Below are 17,649 nucleotides of genomic sequence, written 5' to 3' on the forward strand. Positions count from 1 at the left end.
GGTCAGAGCAAAAGAGGAGCGAGCGGCGAGGCGGCTTTGCGCGGGCAACCTGCTGAAGATGAGGTGTCTGTCAAAGCATCCTCCGTCGGCTCCGCCATATTTGGGGTAGATGACCCTCCTCAGGTGCCGGGACGTGAAGTTGAGCGGTGCCTGTCGTCTCTGTTTGGGCTCGGGGCACTGATGGGGGGTGAAGAGAGAAAAGGGCGGGCAGGTGGCGACGGGGTTTTTACAGCGCGCGTGCTGTTCCCGCAGGTACTCGGTGATGATGCCGTCCAACGCGGGGGGGGAGGGCATGTGCCTGTCAAACTGCTTCTTCATGGCCGGCGTCTGGCTGAAGGCGCCGTGGTCCGACTTCTGCCGCAGCACCCGAGGCTTCTTGCAGCCGGCGCCGCCGCCGCCCCACGTGTGCCGCTCGCGAGAGAAAACGATTCGGCCGATCAGAGGGGAGCCGTTGCTGCAGTGGGGCGCCGACGCCGAGGAATACGCGGCGGTGGGTTGCACCACGGAGGGGCGCACTTGCAAGTGGCACGGCGACGCGGCGGACGAGTGCGAGGGATGGTTGCCCAGTCTGGAGCCGACGCCGTTGGCCAGCCGCGGGGTGCGGGGGAGGGTGGCGATCGGCGGCGTGAGGGGAGCGGCGCAGGCGAAAGGCGAAGCGGCGAGCGACGAATGAGACGGGCACGTCATCGGCAGATCGGCTTCCTTGGTGAGGGCGCTGGCCGTGTCCTGAAGGCCTTTGGAGACCAGGTGGTTGCGAATAAGCAAGAGCAGCTCTTTCTCGGGGAAGGCGATCCGGGACTGGGCCACCACGCTCGCTCTCTGCAGCCACGCCAGGGATACGTCGGTCCCGATCAGCAAGGGTTTCCCCGATATCCTTTCCATGAGCTCCGCCGCGAACTTGCAGAACTTGACGTGCTCGCTGCGTTTGTCCTGGAGAACGGGCTCCTTCATGAGCTGCTGGATGTGGCCGCTACTGAACAAAGGCAGCTTGCTGATGATCTGCCTGACGGAAGTGGAGCGAGACAGCCCCACCAGGGCCTTGCAGGCCAGCGCCCGGATCTGATCCGCATCTGTAATCGGCATCTTCACTGTCAGCAGGGACAGCAGAACCTACGGAACCGGTCGGGGGGAAGAAGACGTTTACAAAGGCATTCCGGGGGTTGTCTTGTCCTTGAAATCGGGATTTTGCTATCAAAATTGGCGAAAACATGACAAAGGCACGGATTTGTTGAAATGATTGTCGTCATCTGATTTATGGCTGACTAACTTGGGTAGAATTTTGTGAGGTAGTCGTAGTGAATGGGTAAAAGACTGCAACTCAACGTGTTGAAAAGTTAGCAAGTCCATAAGCTGTCTTTCATCATATGAATTCAAGGTCCGCTTGTTTTTACTTGAACATAAGAGACCTATTACATCTGATATTGTCCCTTGCGTTCTAAGGGGGCTTGTACTCCAATGACCACGGGTGCATTTTAGCTTGAGTGTGTGCGACTCCCGTCAGTTCATTCAAGTTCACAAACAAATGACATCACACGACCGCAGGAAAAGAAACTACCTTAATGCCGTTGTTGGACTGCACCACGTTCCACATCTTTGTGAGCACGTTCTCGCTGGCTTTGGTCATGTGAGGGAGGCGACGACGGGGAGTGCCCGCAATGAACTTCCCGATGCTGGACATGCGTTTGTCGGGAGCGCAGACACAGTTAATGACAACCTGCAGGGCCGACTTCTGGATCTCTGCGTCGTTCACAAACACTTCTCCCTCGGCCACTGCTAGGACGATGTTCATTCCTGGAATCAAAAATGAACGAATCGGCGCAGGCTTCATCGGTTAGGACAGAAACAGGCCGGCTTTATGGCCAGGCTGTTTCTTTTTTTTTAATCGCTATGAGCTCAAACAGCAAAACTCGGCAAGCGTACCTGCGCTGGATATGGTAGACCCGCCCTCGTCGACGACGGCAACGGTCTCGGATAACAGCATTTGAGTCTTTGGTACAACCGTGAGGATGCTCAGGATGTCGAGAGCATAGCGCACGGTGTCACTCCTGCAGGAAAACAAAGGTCACCGCGATAACTCAACGCGCTCCGGGTCAAAAGCAAAACCCAACTTGAGAGATATACGCGAGAAGTCATTTCATGCTCCATCCACCACACCTGCCATAGTAGGTCCTCCAGTCACATGCAATGGAAATGAGTTGAAGGAGGAGTTGGACGCAAGAGAGTTTGTGGAAGACCTCCGCCGGTTCCCAGTATAAGCGGAGAGGGCCGTGCTCGATGATAAACTCCATCATCTCGACGACCTGCTCGCGGCTGTAACTGACCGCCTGCGACCGAGGAGAGAAGCCAAATGAGCAGGGCCGACCGAGAGCCTGCAATGCGTCCGACCGCTCAGAAAATGACCTTGTAATAGGGCTGCGAGTGAATGGGCGCGCCTCCCTCTGTGCGCTGCAGGGACTGCTTCACCTGCTCCACCTTGATGGCCAGATGGGCCTCAAAGTAGCGGCGCAGCGCCATGCAAGTGTGCTTCGCCGTCTGCCTGCTGGAGAAAATCTCGTCGTCACTCAGCAGCGCTCCCTGGTCGTCCGGGTTCAGGATCTCCAAGGTGCTAATCTGGAAGCCGACGGGAGACGTCAGCATCTGAAGGGCTCGAGCGCAGCTCCCGCGAGGGCGAGCCGCCGCCGGCTGCCGGGGCTTACCAGATTGACGAGACGTCTCAGCCCGTCCTGCTTGTCAAAGAGCTCCAGCACGGCGCGGAAAGAGAAGGAAATGGAGAAGAACATGGTGGCGTGGCAGCAGCCGGATGCGTGCGAGCATTCCAGCAGCCACAGCGTGTAGCCGACCACGTCCGCCAGAACCGAGTGGGGCAGCATGCACACCTTGGGAGAAATGGTCACAACATCACAACTATATTCCAGATTGTCGTAGGGCACCATGAACGATATGCTGAAAGTTTTGTGATATGAAAAATGGGAGCGATATAACTTTTCTCCAATATTCTCTTCGCCATTAGTGTGACCTAAGATTTGCACAACCGAGTTGGGGGGGAAAAAAAAATCTTTGAGGCGTCACGAAAAATATCTCACATGTGTTTGCAAAATTGTGCACTCCCTTTTCTGATTAAGATTCGGCCGTGTTCAGAACGAAGCGATCAGATTCAACCTCCCGATATATGGGAGTCAGCACACACCTGCTGACATTCAAAGTGCCTCTGATGATCCCCCAAAAGACTTTTGCCGACATTTTGTTTTGCGCGACGCCGACTGAGACTTTGAACCGTTTGCAATTCCCTCCCCCTCGACTCAGACCGCACAGCCTCCTAGCATGACGCTGCCACGGGCGTGCTTCAGTGTAGTTCTTGTGTCATTTGGAGCATAAAAATAATGTGCGAAAAATTCCACCTTGTTTTCGTGGGACCAGAACACATTCTACCACGTGTTTGGAAAATCTCATGTAAAGTTTTTAAATGATCCATTTTGTTTTTTTTTTACGACAACAAAAATCTGCCATTTGAACAAGGGTGTGTAAATGTTCTATATCCACTACACACGCACAATGTATCCAGAGGATGGTCATTACTCATCTAAAGGATTAAAGCGTTTATACTTCTTCAGTATACAATGCATAAAACATTAATAACGTGCCCAAATTGCTCATGTAATACTACACTGCAAAAACATCGACACTATTTTTAGTGTATTTGCATAGTGTTCCTTAGTGTTCCTTTTTTTTGTTTTAATATACCCGTTCCATGGCATCCTGGTTATAGGCAAGGTAGTAGAGGCACAGGGACACTCCAGTGGCAGCCATCGAGGGCCTGGGGATCTCAAGCAATTTCTGAACTCCTCCGTGCGCCACAAACTCTGCGGCAAACTTCTTGTGAAGCAGAAGAGAGGCCAAGTACTGTGAGAAAAAAAGGCAAAATAAAACAATTACATTTCGATGGGAGTTTGTGGATGTGGTTCACATCGGCCGCGGGACTTCACCTTGAGGGCCTCAAATGTGAGCTGGACGTCGTTGGTCTGCTTCAGATCCATATAATGCATCAGCAGCTCCCGGGCTCCCATTTGCATGAACACTGCCAACAGCTGAAGGGAGATGATAGGGGAAGAAACAATCACACTTTTGAAAAAAAAGAAACCAAATCCACAAAACGGGCTGATGAAAATGCAAACATTTGCCGAGCAGCCCTGGTTAAGGAATTGTCAGTGCTGAAAAAAAGAGCAACCAACCTCCTGATATTCTCCCAGTGGAGTGAGGTACTGCAAAATGAGTCTCTGTTCAATCTCAGGGGTCAGAGGATATAAACGGTAGCTGTTGCCGATCACCCACGGGCTCATCTCGGACCAGCTGCTGTTGGAAAGCTCGCTTACGTTCCTCTCCGGTTCTGGCAGGGAGAAAGTCAACTTGTGCTTTGCGGACCGGCCACTCTCTTTCTCCGCTTTTCTTTTTGGGTAACCGCTAGCGTCATAGGCGCCGAGGTGCACGAGTGATCCTGGGGCCGACATGGGCTTCATCATGGTTTTCACAACGGAGGGAGCACAGCTGTTGGCCTTGTGAGGGGCGTTGGGATGAAAGGGAAGCTCCTTTTCTGGCTCCGAGGCGGACAGGTTCATTTCAACGTCCTCCTCGGGTTCTCGTCCTTCCGTTTCAGCTCCGTTTTGGCCGAGCGAGAAGGACTTCTCAAAGCCTCCGTCGAGGGTCTCCTCATCCAAAGGAAGCAAAGGACCACTTAGAGTTTTTCTGGGACTGGGACGTTTGATTTCTCTTTTTGTCTCTGCGTCTTTATCTTGCAGCTCACGCAAGCGATGCAGCATCAGCGGCACCTGTGAACGAAGAAAATGAAAAACAAGCCGATTGAATGTGACGGATACGTTGCGGACGAAAGGAGGAGCTCGGTTATTCTATTTTTAGACACATTGTAACTGTGTCCAATCATTCATTCATGAGGAGGGAAAGCCAGACAGCCTAGCAGCCCCCTACTGACCAAGACGGAGTTCTCTTCTCGGTAGTTGGCTGCAATGTCTTGGTTCTCCATGGCACCAGCCAGCAAGCCTGTAGCATAGATTCGGAGGGGCTGCTCAGCCTCCTGAGCCCACTTGAACAACCTTTCAACTATTCCCTCCTGAAAAGAACCAAACCAGCAAGTTACAATGAAGTCGTTATCTTTTTGGCCCACACCATCTGTGGTGGCTTTTTTTTTAATGAAATGGGCGAGTGAATGCGTATTCAACATTTAATTTATTGACACCGAAATAAGAAAAACTGTGTGGAAATGGACCTTGCCTGCAAGCTGGACTCTGACTCTACAAACAACCCCCCTCCACCCCCCCTCCCAAAAAAAAACTGTGGAAAACAGCTGATTGACGGGGATATTGACTCTTTGGTATTACAAACTTTGCAATCAGACTTTTTTTGTGAGCCCGCCTCAAACAAACTATCCCCACAGCATTGAAGTGCTTGCACTAATTTTAACCATTTCACGACTGACAGCAGTAACTGAATGAGAGTCTTAAAAACCGTGATTCTGACAAAACCTTTTATGTTAGCCTTCGTTGCTCTGAGTCACAAACTGCCCCACTGTGGTGTGGTGTTCCACAGGGCTCAATTGTGGGGCCTCTGCTGTTCTCATTGGCTCTGCTCCCATTAAACTTCATCTTAAGGAAACACGGTATTTCCTTCCACTGCTCTGTGGATGACTGTCAGATCGATGTCTCGCTTCGCAAAAAAAGATGCTTTCTCATGGAGGCCACTTGGATCCTGTCTGGAGGAAATCAAGACCTGGATGGCACTCCATTTCTTGAATTTCAATGAAAATAATACAGAGGTGTTTAGTCCCAGTGGCCCTCGTACATCCCATGCTGCAGACTTGGGCTGCCTGTCTCCAACTTGGGTTTTCAACAGCACAGTGATTTGAAACTGGACCGGCAAATTAGTGCCGTTGTTAAATCAGGCTTCTTTTCATCTTAGGCAGCTGACTAAGGTCAAGCCTCTCCTTTCTCTGGTGAGCAGTTTGAAGCACTTCGTCACATCCCGGCTGGATTACTGTAATGCACTTTACTTTGGCGTCAGCCAATCCTCCATTCCAGTTGGTCCAAAATGCCGCTGCTCGCCTCTTGACTGGCACTTGTAGGAGGGAGCACGTAAGTCCTAGTCTGGCATCCTTTCGCTGGCCCCCAAATCCTTTTAGAGTTCTTCTGAAGATCCCGTTATTTGTTTTCAAATCTTGAAATGGCCTGGGCCCCATTCCCCGCCGCTCCGCGAAGCCTCAAGTCCACGGACCAGACACTACTAGAGGTGCCGAGAACTGAAGCGGAGGCTCCGGGGGGCTGGAGCCTTTTCCCTTGCCGGTCCCTATCTTTGGAATGACCTCCCGCTGAATGTTCAGCAAGCCCCCCTCGCTGCTCATCTTTAAACCTTACAAGTCATTTTTAATCTTTGGCTTTTGACTACACATGAGACTTGATTTTGAGTTGGACTGTTTTTGTGCTTTCTACTGTCTTTGTTAATTTATTGTTTGTTGTTGTTTGAATTATTTTTGCTCCATGTACAGCACTTTGTGTACAGGGGCGGTTGTATTTAAATGTGCTCTCGAAATACACCGGAGTTGAGCGGTTCTCACAATGTTGTATCTGCTGACTTAATTATCCTTCAAAACCCACTAGACAACGAAATACAATGTCATGTAAATCTGTTCATAAATAGTCTGAATCTTGAATGTTATGTTTAAGACACCAGAAAGGAAACACATTATTGTCGAGTTCATTTCAACGATAGCTTTTTCTTTTACCTTTTCCTGAAAGACCACTGCTGTCTCCAGGCCAGGCATGATGTTCTGAAGCAGGCGGCAAGCTTCTGCATTGAGGGCAAATTCTCTGCTGGCCATCACATAGCTATTCACCAACTATGTCGGAAAATAAATGTGGTGAAACACTTTCAAGTTTATTTTCCTTTTATGACGTATTTTAGCAATGGGATGGTACTCTGTGTTCAGTACGTTCTGCACGGGACAATATACTCGAATAGCCCCCCCGCCCCTCCCATTCCATTCCATTCCATTCATATCGCCTTGACGGTGCGTGTGTGTGTTCCTGTCCTACATTCACCCACTCACAGTTGTAACTGGCACTAACTGCATCCGGTTGTGCAGCTCATGTATGCAGTACCACGAAAATTTGAGAGACAAATTTGAAGCAGCCCTGGCTTCATTTTAACCTCCAGTGTGAATTAATTTCAGTTTTACTGTTGTATATGGCGATGACAACAGTGTAAAAACTGCTGACATTTTATTGTCTGCTAGCATAACTTGAAACTACTGTAGTACTTTTTATGGAGACTCTAGCAGTGTGACCAAGCTTCATGTGTCCATATTGTCATAAAATGCTTACTGGACACACACCGGAAATATGTCGAAGATGCAACAGCAGCAACACAACAAGCATTTCTTGAGAATGATTTTAAACACAACTACCATCCCATTTAGCATTAACGTCTGAAAATAACCCATAAGAACAATTTATGAGTGAAAACTTGCAGACCTTTTCTGTGGCTAAAGATGGGTCGCTGCGGTCACTTAATGCCACTCACATTCCAGTGACGTTTTAATTCCCAACAAAAAAATGAACAGTTGGATTGAGCGTTGGTTGATTGGTTATGCCTGAGTCGGGTGCCGGCATGACCAACTGATTTAGGCATAATCTAACGGCGACACTAGGAGGTTTTTTTTTTTTGTAGGATTTAATTTGTTCATCATGTTGTAAGCTACCGTATCACCGTATAGTCGCATGTAATCAAGGAGTCAGGGGCAGTTTAACATTCAAAAGAGCTGCGTTTAAAGAACGGAATCTTGAAATGTGTTATTTATTCAGTCGACTACAAGATGCAGCCTTGGAGAAGATTTTCAGAGAGGAGAGAAAAAAAAGGCCCCTTTTTGCACAAAACGGGGACCGAACCATGGCCCAACACCTGAGGTACCTGTACCATCCCACCTCTAAAATACACCGATTCCAACCATCCTTACTGTGTTCATGAAGTCATCATTCTTAAAGAGGATCTTGAGCAAATGCCCTAATACACATTCTGGATCAGCTCTCCCTAGTGGCAAAGGAGGACCAGAATCGACATGAGCAAATGTACGAGTGTACATAAACAACCTCCAAAGATATTTCTCGTTGTGTTTTCTTTATCATACCGGGATGTCGATCATCAAAAGGGTCCGGGTCCACTTTGTGGTACTCTTCGGTCTCCTTCTCAACGAGCTCAGAGATTCTGAAAGTTTGATCATAATGACCCCCCTCAAGCCAAATGGAATAAAATGGCGAACCCGATGACTCCGAACCACTTACTTGGTGAGGATGTTCACTAGCTCTTGTGTGCTGCCTTGTTGTTGCCTCTCCCACTCTTCCAGTAGAGCAGTCAGCTCTGCCTTGGAGTCCACACTGGCAGATGCCAACGCCATAACGCCTATGAGGAACACCAGGAAAATGACCACTCAATTCGAAATCAAAATCTATAGCCCATTCCTTACATATGCGCCTTGTGTGTGACAGCAGCTAGTAAGTCGTGGCTTACAATCAAAGAACTCTGAGCGGAACTCCTTTAGGAAGAAAGCAATACTTGAACCCAATCAGCCGGAAACTACTTTAGGATACATTTTGTAGGACGACAGACAGATTGTCTGTTTGCAGGTGCAGCGGTCTCCGTGGACCACAACTGTCAAAAATACAGAAGTGATCGAAAACAAGAACACAGGAAGCAAGTAGACGGAGCAGTCATTCTGACTGAAGCAACACGTTATGCATTTACTCGCATTCGGATGATGTAAACAAGATGCGCTCTTTGAGTCGCTGCGCCTCGGCTAAACAAGGAAGCTAACTGGAGTCGGACTACCCATGACGATGTACACGTGTTCACTTTAAAACTCACTATTTTATTGACTTTTGACGTGCACACCCGCACCGTGTTAAATAAACCAATGTGGGAACCACGGCGACCAGTCCGTATATTAGCTCAACTGTTGGCATTAGCCAGGCGCTAGCGGCATCGCAGGCAAAACTGACTATTTAGCTAGCTAACATGCTAACATTACCTCGCTGTTCCGCTTACTTCTTCAGTTTTGCCAGAGGCTTCCAAAATCGAAATAGGACGATACGGATCCAGACCCGACCGCTGCAAGCAAACGGTATCGGGGGAATTTCACAGCCAGACGTTAAAATGTACAATGTAGCTTTTTTGTTGATGGTTTACTGTCATTATGGCGAACACGTTCTCAACGTCATCGCAGCTGCGACAGTCTACTTATTATGACGACAACACACGAAGCAAAACATTACTAAATACCATTTATTAGAATGTCTCATTGAATACAGGTTGTACGAGTATTTATTCAAAAGCACGTGCAGTCTTAAACAATTATACAAAACATTAGTCAAAGCGTGTTATAAAATACATTCGTCTGAAACACTGACACAGAAATCACATGTTGATTTAGAAAAATACAACAAAGGAAAGTTCTGTATACAGGAAATATGATGAAATACATGGTTATACTCGTTGAGCATTTTTAACGATATTCATAACGTGTTATAAAATACATTTGTTTGAAACATTGACACAGAAGTTATACATGCGTTGATTTAGAAAAATACAACAAGAAAAGAAAGTTCTGTATACAGGAAAGTATGAAGGAATACATGGTTATACTCAAGCATTTTTAACGATATGCTTTGTGAGTAGCAAGACCTTTCTCTTCATATCATTCAGACTTTTATGGACATACCATATACTGTCATATAGTAAATACGTCAAGCATACAATTTCAATTAGGATTTCATCGTCGAGGAGAGAGAAGAATATGGACATATTGGCTTCTGCACTGACATTGCTGTGCAGCAACAGGTGGCAGAGTGGTTGTCTGCATTAATTAAGATTCCATCATTACTGAGAGAGAACAATAGGGACACATCGGCTTCTACAGTTACATCACTGTGCAGCAACAGGTGGCAGGGTAGTTGTCTGCATTGACTTTAAATTCATTTCCATAGACAAAGTAAATGTGCGTTTTCCCTTTCCACGAGTAGGTCACTTTGGTGACAGGGATCAGTTCGATAGTTTGACGCTGGACACACAGAAGAGTAGGCATGTTACCCAAAACGACAGACTTTCAATTGAGCACTAATGGTGAAATGATGTTTGATTAAATTACATGCAGCTACAAATGAAGATGCTTATAAATGACTTACCTGTTGAAGAATGCGAGAGGTCTGGGAGAACCTGCCCTGGTGTTCGCTGATTAAACGCTGTGCGGCATTCACCACAGCAGGGTCCGGGAACCCCATCACTGGATAAACCTGAACGAGGTCACAGGAACTGTATCACAATTAGGTCCTTGAATACTGTATCCGTGTTAGCCTTCCGCTTTAGCCAGGAAGGTTAAAAAAAAAAAAAAAAAAAATGATGTTTAAATTTACAGGGAAATTTTTTTTTCTGATGAAAATAAGTATTATCATATGTTTCGCGGCTTAGCCAATTCATTAATAGGGCTCCGATTGGTTCAAAAAGTAGTTGGTCGCCTCTTAAATACGAAATACATAAGAGGGAGCACAACTCTTGCTCTGCCCTCCCTCCACTGGCTGCCTGTGCATGTTTGAATAAAATTGAGTATCATTTATCGCAGATCAAGCCAAATATAGAGGCCAATGGGGACCATTCCATGTGAACAGTTTGGTGAAGGCCCTTTTCTGCTCCAGTAAACAGAGCGAGGTCAATCAAGGATGGTTGGATGAGTCTGCTGTGGAGGGACATTGACACTGACCTTAACCCCAATTCCTTTGGGAATAAACAGAAACCTGACTTCTGAACACAAAAATCCCACCGATATCTACATTTTGCAGAGTGGGAAGTTGTAAAAGGAACAGTTGGCCAACAGTTCCTTTTCATTTCCTGCTGTTGTCATGGCCAGGTGTCACCATACCGTATGTCTATAGAGGGTGCAACATAATACAGTCTAAGCATCTGCTGTGAGAAAATTCTTACCAAGTACTGAGAGTCCCTGAAAACCTCCTTGCCAGACACTTGGCTCAGGTTATCCAAGTCAAGTCCACTGCATTGCTCCACAACATAGTTATCCGAGTTGTTGGTCCTGAAATGTATAGTATAGTTTTGCTTGATCACTGGTACTGTAAGGCCTTATTGGCAGTGCAGCCAGACCGTATGAGGGGGAAAAAAAAAAAGCAAAGGAAATGGCACCATTTTACGGTGAGGTTGATATAGACCAAAAGCTGCTGTTTTCCATGACAAGTGGGGCATTGCTTGAATCCTTGTCCGTGGCAGAAGTGGCAGCTGTAGAACAGTGTAGGATTGAAACGCTGTCAATTGAAGGTATTACAATACAGACTTTAGAAGCAAAGGTTTGATGAAAAAAAGTTTTCCTTACTTTTCCCGCCCTCTGCCGAAGCAATGATTGCATCGCTCGTTTCCATGGCGGAAACCAGCCCCGTTGCAGACCCAGCAAACTTTCTACCAGAAAGGAAAGCGAGCCAGCAGTTGGACAGTTGTGACTAAAGGTCCCATCCATTCATGTGTCTTGCAATTATGACTTACATTGCCTGCGCCGGTACAGTCTTTGCAAGGTGTCCGCCCCATTCCCATGCAAACGTGACAGCTCTGTTGATGAAATGATTCTCATTAAGGGGAGAAAAAACAAAAAAACAAAACAATTCTCTCTCTCTCGCTGGCTTAAACATGTTTCAAATGATAAGAGGGAATTTTGAACCTTCATAGAGGAAGTGTAGGGAACTTTGATGATCTGTTGACTATCGGTAAAATAACTGGGGGCCGTTGCAGGAATGTCCCAGGGCCCCGGAGGAGGTTGGGCGTATGCATCCACCGGCTGGCCTGATCCAAAGAAAATAGCGTTGCAGTGGGGAGAGAACCTTAGTGATCCCTGTGGAAATTCTACCTTAAATAGCTGACAGAGAGCAGAGCTAGACAGATAAGCGACAACATTTTCATGTTGTCGTTCATCATTCATTCATTCATCAATCACGCCGGCCTCATGTAATGAACAAAAGAGAAACATCCGTCATCGAACGAGAGCCTGACAGTTCCAAAGTGGGACATGCACAAGAGAAGCGTGACCTACCCTTATACGGCTCATGACTCCACTCGGTCGATCTCGATTCGGTGAATGTTTCCAAGCGGTACTAAATTAAAGTCATCAAAATGAGAAGCTTAAATGGCACGGTCAAATTCAACTGCAATTTGAGGACGCTGTCTTCCTTTTACCCTGTAGGTATTGAAAGCCTCCATGTTGGTGATCACTCCATCTTTTACCGGTGCTGAACTATAACAACACTTGCTGGAAACCCACAGTGCAAAAGCCTCCCGCGCCGTAGCCTCACTTATTGACGGAATACTGGGAGCAGCAGTGGAATGACACGCATGCTTTAAAAAGGATGCCTCATTGTCTTAGCGACACACACCTTTTGGTTTTCATGAGAGGAGAACAAAAGTTTGAGCATTACTTCCATTGCGGTTGTTCAGATCCAGGTTGAGGCTGAGGAGTCGGATGCGTTGGCATCGGAGGGGGCAGAAATCCACCTAGGACCGGGATGGAAAAAGTTAGCATCTTTTTCATATGTGGCCCGATTGTGAGAGGAGCTCAGCAAAACTCAGGAAGTCGAAATAATCCAACCAAAGTGCATTCAGTGACGACTCCCATGCGCCCTATTTGCCTCAAAAGTGTTAGAAAAAAAAAAAAAACAACAACAACAGCAACAGCAACGACCACTATGACCATTTGCGCAATTTTTAATTCAAGAGGTCTTCAATACCGTGTGTTAACTGGATTTGGACTGCATCGCACTTGAGAGCTATACATTTTCACCCCAAGAGACTCTGAAACAGCAGCTGGAGATGAGTAGTAGGACTCGTCTCCATGCTCACGATACACATGACACGTGTCATGACACACAACAGCCGCAATCGAGTGCTCACTTGGAGTGCCGTGGATGACACGTGAAGCACATTCTCAAATGCAGAAATCATAATGCATGGCTGACGTGATGGACACAATGTTTGAAGGCAAAGAAAAAGAGGACATGACAGCTAAAATGAAGCAAATCCTCCTCTCACATAGATTCAACCATTGACAAAATGGAAATGACATTTAGTGTGTCTTTTTGTGATCAATTGGAATGAAAAGGACATTCTGTTAGCGGTATTACCCCGTGTGGCTTGATCAGCCTCAATAAACAGAATTTCGTCTCACTGAAAAATCCTTGTTACCCTTTTGGATTTGTGTTTGAGAAATATTAGAAAAGGGCACAGTAGTACAAAACTCAAGACAAAATAAACCAACTGTTCAACAAATACCTCCCTTCCTGAATGTGTGAGGCACGTTGATTTTGAACGCATCGCGCTGTACAAGTGACACATATTTCAAACACCTCTAACATTATATGCGAGTCAAGTAGCCAAATTGGAAAGACATTCCAAGTGTGACATGTTGGTGACGGCGGCGCTCGTTAATTGACCAATCCCCATCTCGTTCCACTTCAAGCCACTTGACATCCGAGGAGCAGTTAACTTGTACCGATGTGATGTGGTTCGAGCTCCATACTGACCTCCTCCGCCCGCCACGGTGCCTTCGTAGCCGGGCATGTTGTCAAACATGCTGGCTGGCGGAGCGCTCGGCCCTTGAGAGTCAGGCGCGGGTGGGGCAAACATTGCTGAAAACGAACCAGAGGAACCAGTTCAGGAAAACGTTGATATCGCCATTAAAGCGCTCAACTCAGCACACGATACACAAAATCGGTAAGCCGCAAAAAGAAAAACTTGACAACTTCCGTTCGGTCTAGTTGCGTCTCCATTTGACATTCAGGTAAAGTTTGACGGGGGATCCCGTTTCCACTCCCACGACGATGTATACGCGAGTGCGTGCGCGTATTGTGACTTACCTTGCCCCTCCAAATTGTTATAATCCATCGGGGTTGTTTGGGAACACCAAATACGGACTCGTAGATTTCAGCCCTCAAAATACAGAGCTGGCACAACACCCCCGCTGTTGTCACGGGCCACTAAAAGCGCGGCGTGAAGACATGAGCTGACGTCAACGGAGTGTATTGCGCGGAAGTGTGCGATGACATCGTTTCTTAAACAGACACGCTCCCGATTAAGCGTCGTTTTAAGTTTTAAGGCCCACTGAAAACTCTTCATCCTCGCACATACCAGAAGGACCCTCGGCTGACGGGAGGTAACCCGGATTGGGCACGCCGTAACTCGACCTTCCGTGGCTAGTTGGAAAGGAAAACGAAAGTTAACAAGAGGAGGCCAGAGCGCGACGAGCCGTCACGAGAGTTGCTACTTTACAAAACGCAAACTTTCAAACACTCACTCCATAATTGGTTTATAGTCCATGTTGACGCGTTGGTTAAGCTCTGAAAACAAACAACGCAAAGAGAACTTCACAGCCGCTCTATCGCCGCGATCATCATGTGACCCAAAAACAAATCATTTACCTTTTCTTTTTTTTTTATCACGCGTCAGAAAACACAATGTCAGCGAAAACGTCCCCGTCCCGTTCTGCTTTAATTTGCCAAATTGAAGTGGCGATTGCAGAGGTCACCGCGGCGTGTAGTCGAAGTCCGATTTCTCAACCCAGCCAGCCAGCCCCCTTTTCAGGAAACCAGAAGGGGTGTTCCGGAGGCGCGCGCACATCTGCTCTCTGGAGCGTCAACCCAAGTAAAGCGCCCAATAATTTGTATTCATTGTCACCACGCAGCACAGAAATACATAACACAGTACAATGACCAGTGGTGTAGTGAGGATTTTTTTTAAGTGGGTGTACGCGATTTCGGGATGTTCTATAGATACATACAGAACATCAATCATAGGCTACAACACCAGTTGAACTAACGTTAAAATGATCAACAAACATTTCAATAAAAATTGAATGTGGCGTCTGGAGAAGTGGGTGGACGGCGTACCCCCGCGTACCACGCCCACGACACCCCTGACAATGACAACACATCACGCTGATGTCGCAGCAGTCCACTCACCTGACTTGGGAGCGGGCAGTTTAGGATCGGTTCCTGCTCAATGACAATGTGGATGTGGCTGTGAATGGTTTGTTCGTCTCTATATGTGCTCTGCGACTGACTGGCGACCAGTTCAGGGCGTAGTCTGCCTTCCGGCCAAAGTCAGCTGGGATAGGCTCCCCGACCCTAATAATTAAGATAAGATAAGAAAACATTTATTCGTCTCACAGTGGAGAAATTCCAATTCACAGCAGCAAAGTTATAAAAGGAAGAAATAGAAGAACAAAATATAGGAGCTGCTGTAAAGGCAGCCACTCTCGCGGCACCATCTTGAAGTCAAAATAACAAAATAATACAACACAACACATAAGAGGCAGACAATCGTGCAATCGTCACCACCTTCCTGCATACACTTTGTTGTCTGAAGCAGTTATAGATGAAAGAGGAACGAATCAAACCACCAAATCACCAGTGGATCAAAGACGTCATGCTGCAATGTGCACACGTCCGCTACAAGCTAAGCTTGAAAGCAACACGAAGCTGTAGCGTCCGTTGACGAAAAGAGATTGACTCACATATCCTGTCCCATGTAAATCCGCTTCAATTCCAAGCCGCGACTCCCAGTTCCACATCCGCATCGGTGCTCTGCGCTGACGCTCCTTTCTTCTCATCGTCAGCTACTCAAGCCATGCATCCATCCAGCTCCAGACCGTCCAACAGCACCGACCTCTCCGCTGAACAAAGTGCGGCTGTGAAAAATGCTGCCCATTACAGGCGCAAAAAAACACACGCGCCCTGGAGCTGTCCATTAATGACAGTCAAATGGCACCGACATTCCTCCCAGTCAAAAACAGTGCTGCTGGTATACCCGTGCTGCCGAGAAGGCGCAACCACCAAGCACAGAGTCTCTTCCTTGATGAATGTCGTGGCCAAAAACTGCTGAAAAACAATCCACATACGGTCCACAAAGTGACAAAACAAAACACAAAAACAACAAAAAAAACCAAGGCTCATGAGAGCACTTGCCGACGGCTGCCTACTCGGGCGCCATCTTGGTGTTGAAAATGGATGGATGGACAACATGTCAAATTATACAAGATAAATAAGTACAGAAGACAAAATCACATTGCTTGCAAGCTAAATTCTATTCACCGATCCATTATCTGATCTGCTTGTTGGCCCAGGACAGAAAGAGACCGGAGCGACTGGTCAGGAGGGCCAGTTCTGTCCTGGGCTGCTACCTGGACACTCTGGAGGAGGTGGGCAACAGGAGGATGCTAGCTAAGCTAGCTAAGCTAAAAGTTATGATGGACAGTCCCTCCCACCCCCTCTATACTGTGTACAGTTCTTTTTCTAAAACATTTTTTTTGTGCATGCAACACTTTGTTTTTTTCTTTTCTACCCCCTCAACCCCCCAATTTTGCTGCTGTAGACTGCAAATTTCCCCAGTGTGGGATAAATAAAGGTTATCTTATCTTATGTTCAGGAAGGTCGTGGGGCGTGCTGGAGCCTATCCCAGCCGACTTTGGGCAGTCGGCGCGGTTCACACTGAATTGGTTGTTGAAAATTTCAAAATATTCTAAATTCACCAGCATATGCCAAAATGCCATCTGCTGGGTAATGTTTATTAAAATAATGGAAAAAAATACTCAACCCCCCCCACCTCCAAAAGAAAAATGGACCGAGCACCTGTTCTGTTTAAAAATGTACGTTTCTCAAATTGCAAGTGTGCCATCACAGCCCCGACCCAGCGGATTGGAACGTTTGTTAGCATTTAGCCTAAATAATTTCAATATGTTCCAATGTAAGTTTGAAATATGTTCCTCAGTGTACTAATTCTGACCTAATCTGCCAGTAGTCGAAAGGTAACTGATAGACTCGCCCCGCCCCTCCCCACCCTCACAAACACACATGGGGACAGAAATCGTACTGGAACGGAATGGCGACTTGTGAACCTTTTGATGTTAAACTTCAAATAAATAAACAAATAAATAAATAAATTGCTGCGGGGGGGGGGGGTGAGACAGATTTGTGAAGGGACTGTGGCATTCCCAAGCCCTGGTGTAGCATGCTGACCGCACTTGGTGCAAATTGGATCAACGGCCGCGGGCATCTAGAACACAGAGGTGAAAGACTCGTGCGTGGAGATGTGTGTGAACCGACTGCGTGTGTTTCAGTGAGTCACCTATTGTGAACGAAAAACATGTTGACTCAAAGAACGATTCTGCCCTGAGTGCTCCTGCCCGTTTCCTTTATCGGAGAATGCTCAACTTGGGCCCAGTTCGACAACAGCATTTAGCAACCACTGTGAGATGACTGACTGGTGGGAGACATGTTCAGCTCAAGGGTGGCTGCTGTCAGTTACTAGGGTTGATGCTATCCTTGTGCACGAGGTAAGATGCCTAACGTGTCACTTGGGAATGTGTGTGTGTGAGTGTGTATATTTATTTATTTAGCGGAACACTTAGACAACACAATGTAACTTCAAATGGTCCCTTTATTTTTTTTTATATATATATTGTGCCTTTCAGTGCACAAATGAACTTCCCACTCACACAGCCAATGCGTCACGTGTGATTATTTTCCACCAGCTGACACTAGCATCCATTTCTTC

The 17,649-nt window shown here is 47.1% G+C and overlaps 2 protein-coding genes across 5 annotated transcripts in view; both read right to left on the reverse strand.

Annotated features, from left to right (window-relative positions):
- The window catches only part of dcaf1 (ddb1 and cul4 associated factor 1), a 29,433-nt gene extending 20,174 nt beyond the window's left edge, over positions 1-9,259 (reverse strand). Inside the window, exons 1-15 of one of the 3 annotated variants that reach the window (XM_019888430.1) lie at positions 9,103-9,259; positions 8,343-8,460; positions 8,189-8,265; positions 8,018-8,091; positions 6,788-6,901; positions 4,985-5,122; positions 4,230-4,823; positions 3,984-4,085; positions 3,742-3,900; positions 2,697-2,876; positions 2,401-2,610; positions 2,155-2,324; positions 1,921-2,045; positions 1,556-1,791; positions 50-1,110 (exon numbers count right to left, since the gene is read on the reverse strand). In XM_019888430.1, coding sequence (XP_019743989.1) covers positions 50-1,110; positions 1,556-1,791; positions 1,921-2,045; positions 2,155-2,324; positions 2,401-2,610; positions 2,697-2,876; positions 3,742-3,900; positions 3,984-4,085; positions 4,230-4,823; positions 4,985-5,122; positions 6,788-6,901; positions 8,018-8,091; positions 8,189-8,265; positions 8,343-8,455 — 3,353 coding nt within the window. In that variant the 5' untranslated portion in view covers positions 8,456-8,460; positions 9,103-9,259. Of the gene's footprint in view, positions 1-49; positions 1,111-1,555; positions 1,792-1,920; positions 2,046-2,154; positions 2,325-2,400; positions 2,611-2,696; positions 2,877-3,741; positions 3,901-3,983; positions 4,086-4,229; positions 4,824-4,984; positions 5,123-6,787; positions 6,902-8,017; positions 8,092-8,188; positions 8,266-8,342; positions 8,461-8,568; positions 8,871-9,085 lie in introns of those variants that run through there. The other 2 variants (XM_019888429.1, XM_019888431.1) reach the window with 2 other exon arrangements.
- Positions 9,260-9,561: 302 nt separating this feature from the next.
- Positions 9,562-14,698, reverse strand: ssuh2rs1 (ssu-2 homolog, related sequence 1). Of its 2 annotated transcripts, XM_019888440.1 has the most exons (15): positions 14,517-14,698; positions 14,393-14,435; positions 14,227-14,291; positions 13,623-13,727; positions 12,522-12,597; positions 12,283-12,412; positions 12,140-12,200; positions 11,771-11,892; positions 11,599-11,661; positions 11,432-11,514; positions 11,245-11,337; positions 11,032-11,137; positions 10,239-10,346; positions 9,991-10,114; positions 9,562-9,721 (listed from the first exon to the last, which is right to left on the reverse strand). In XM_019888440.1, exons 2-15 carry the CDS (start codon positions 14,413-14,415, stop codon positions 9,633-9,635), a joined length of 1,248 nt encoding a protein of 415 aa, XP_019743999.1. In that variant the 5' UTR covers positions 14,416-14,435; positions 14,517-14,698; the 3' UTR covers positions 9,562-9,632. The 2 variants fall into 2 exon arrangements, with proteins under 2 accessions (XP_019743999.1, XP_019744000.1); XM_019888441.1 differs by lacking the exon at positions 9,562-9,721 and having other exon boundaries at positions 9,769-10,114; positions 14,517-14,694.
- Between the last annotated feature and the right edge of the window lie 2,951 nt (positions 14,699-17,649).

Source organism: Hippocampus comes, unplaced genomic scaffold (assembly GCF_001891065.2).
Source record: "Hippocampus comes isolate QL1 unplaced genomic scaffold, H_comes_QL1_v1.1 scaffold152, whole genome shotgun sequence".
In the NCBI taxonomy this organism is placed as follows: Eukaryota; Metazoa; Chordata; class Actinopteri; order Syngnathiformes; family Syngnathidae; genus Hippocampus; species Hippocampus comes.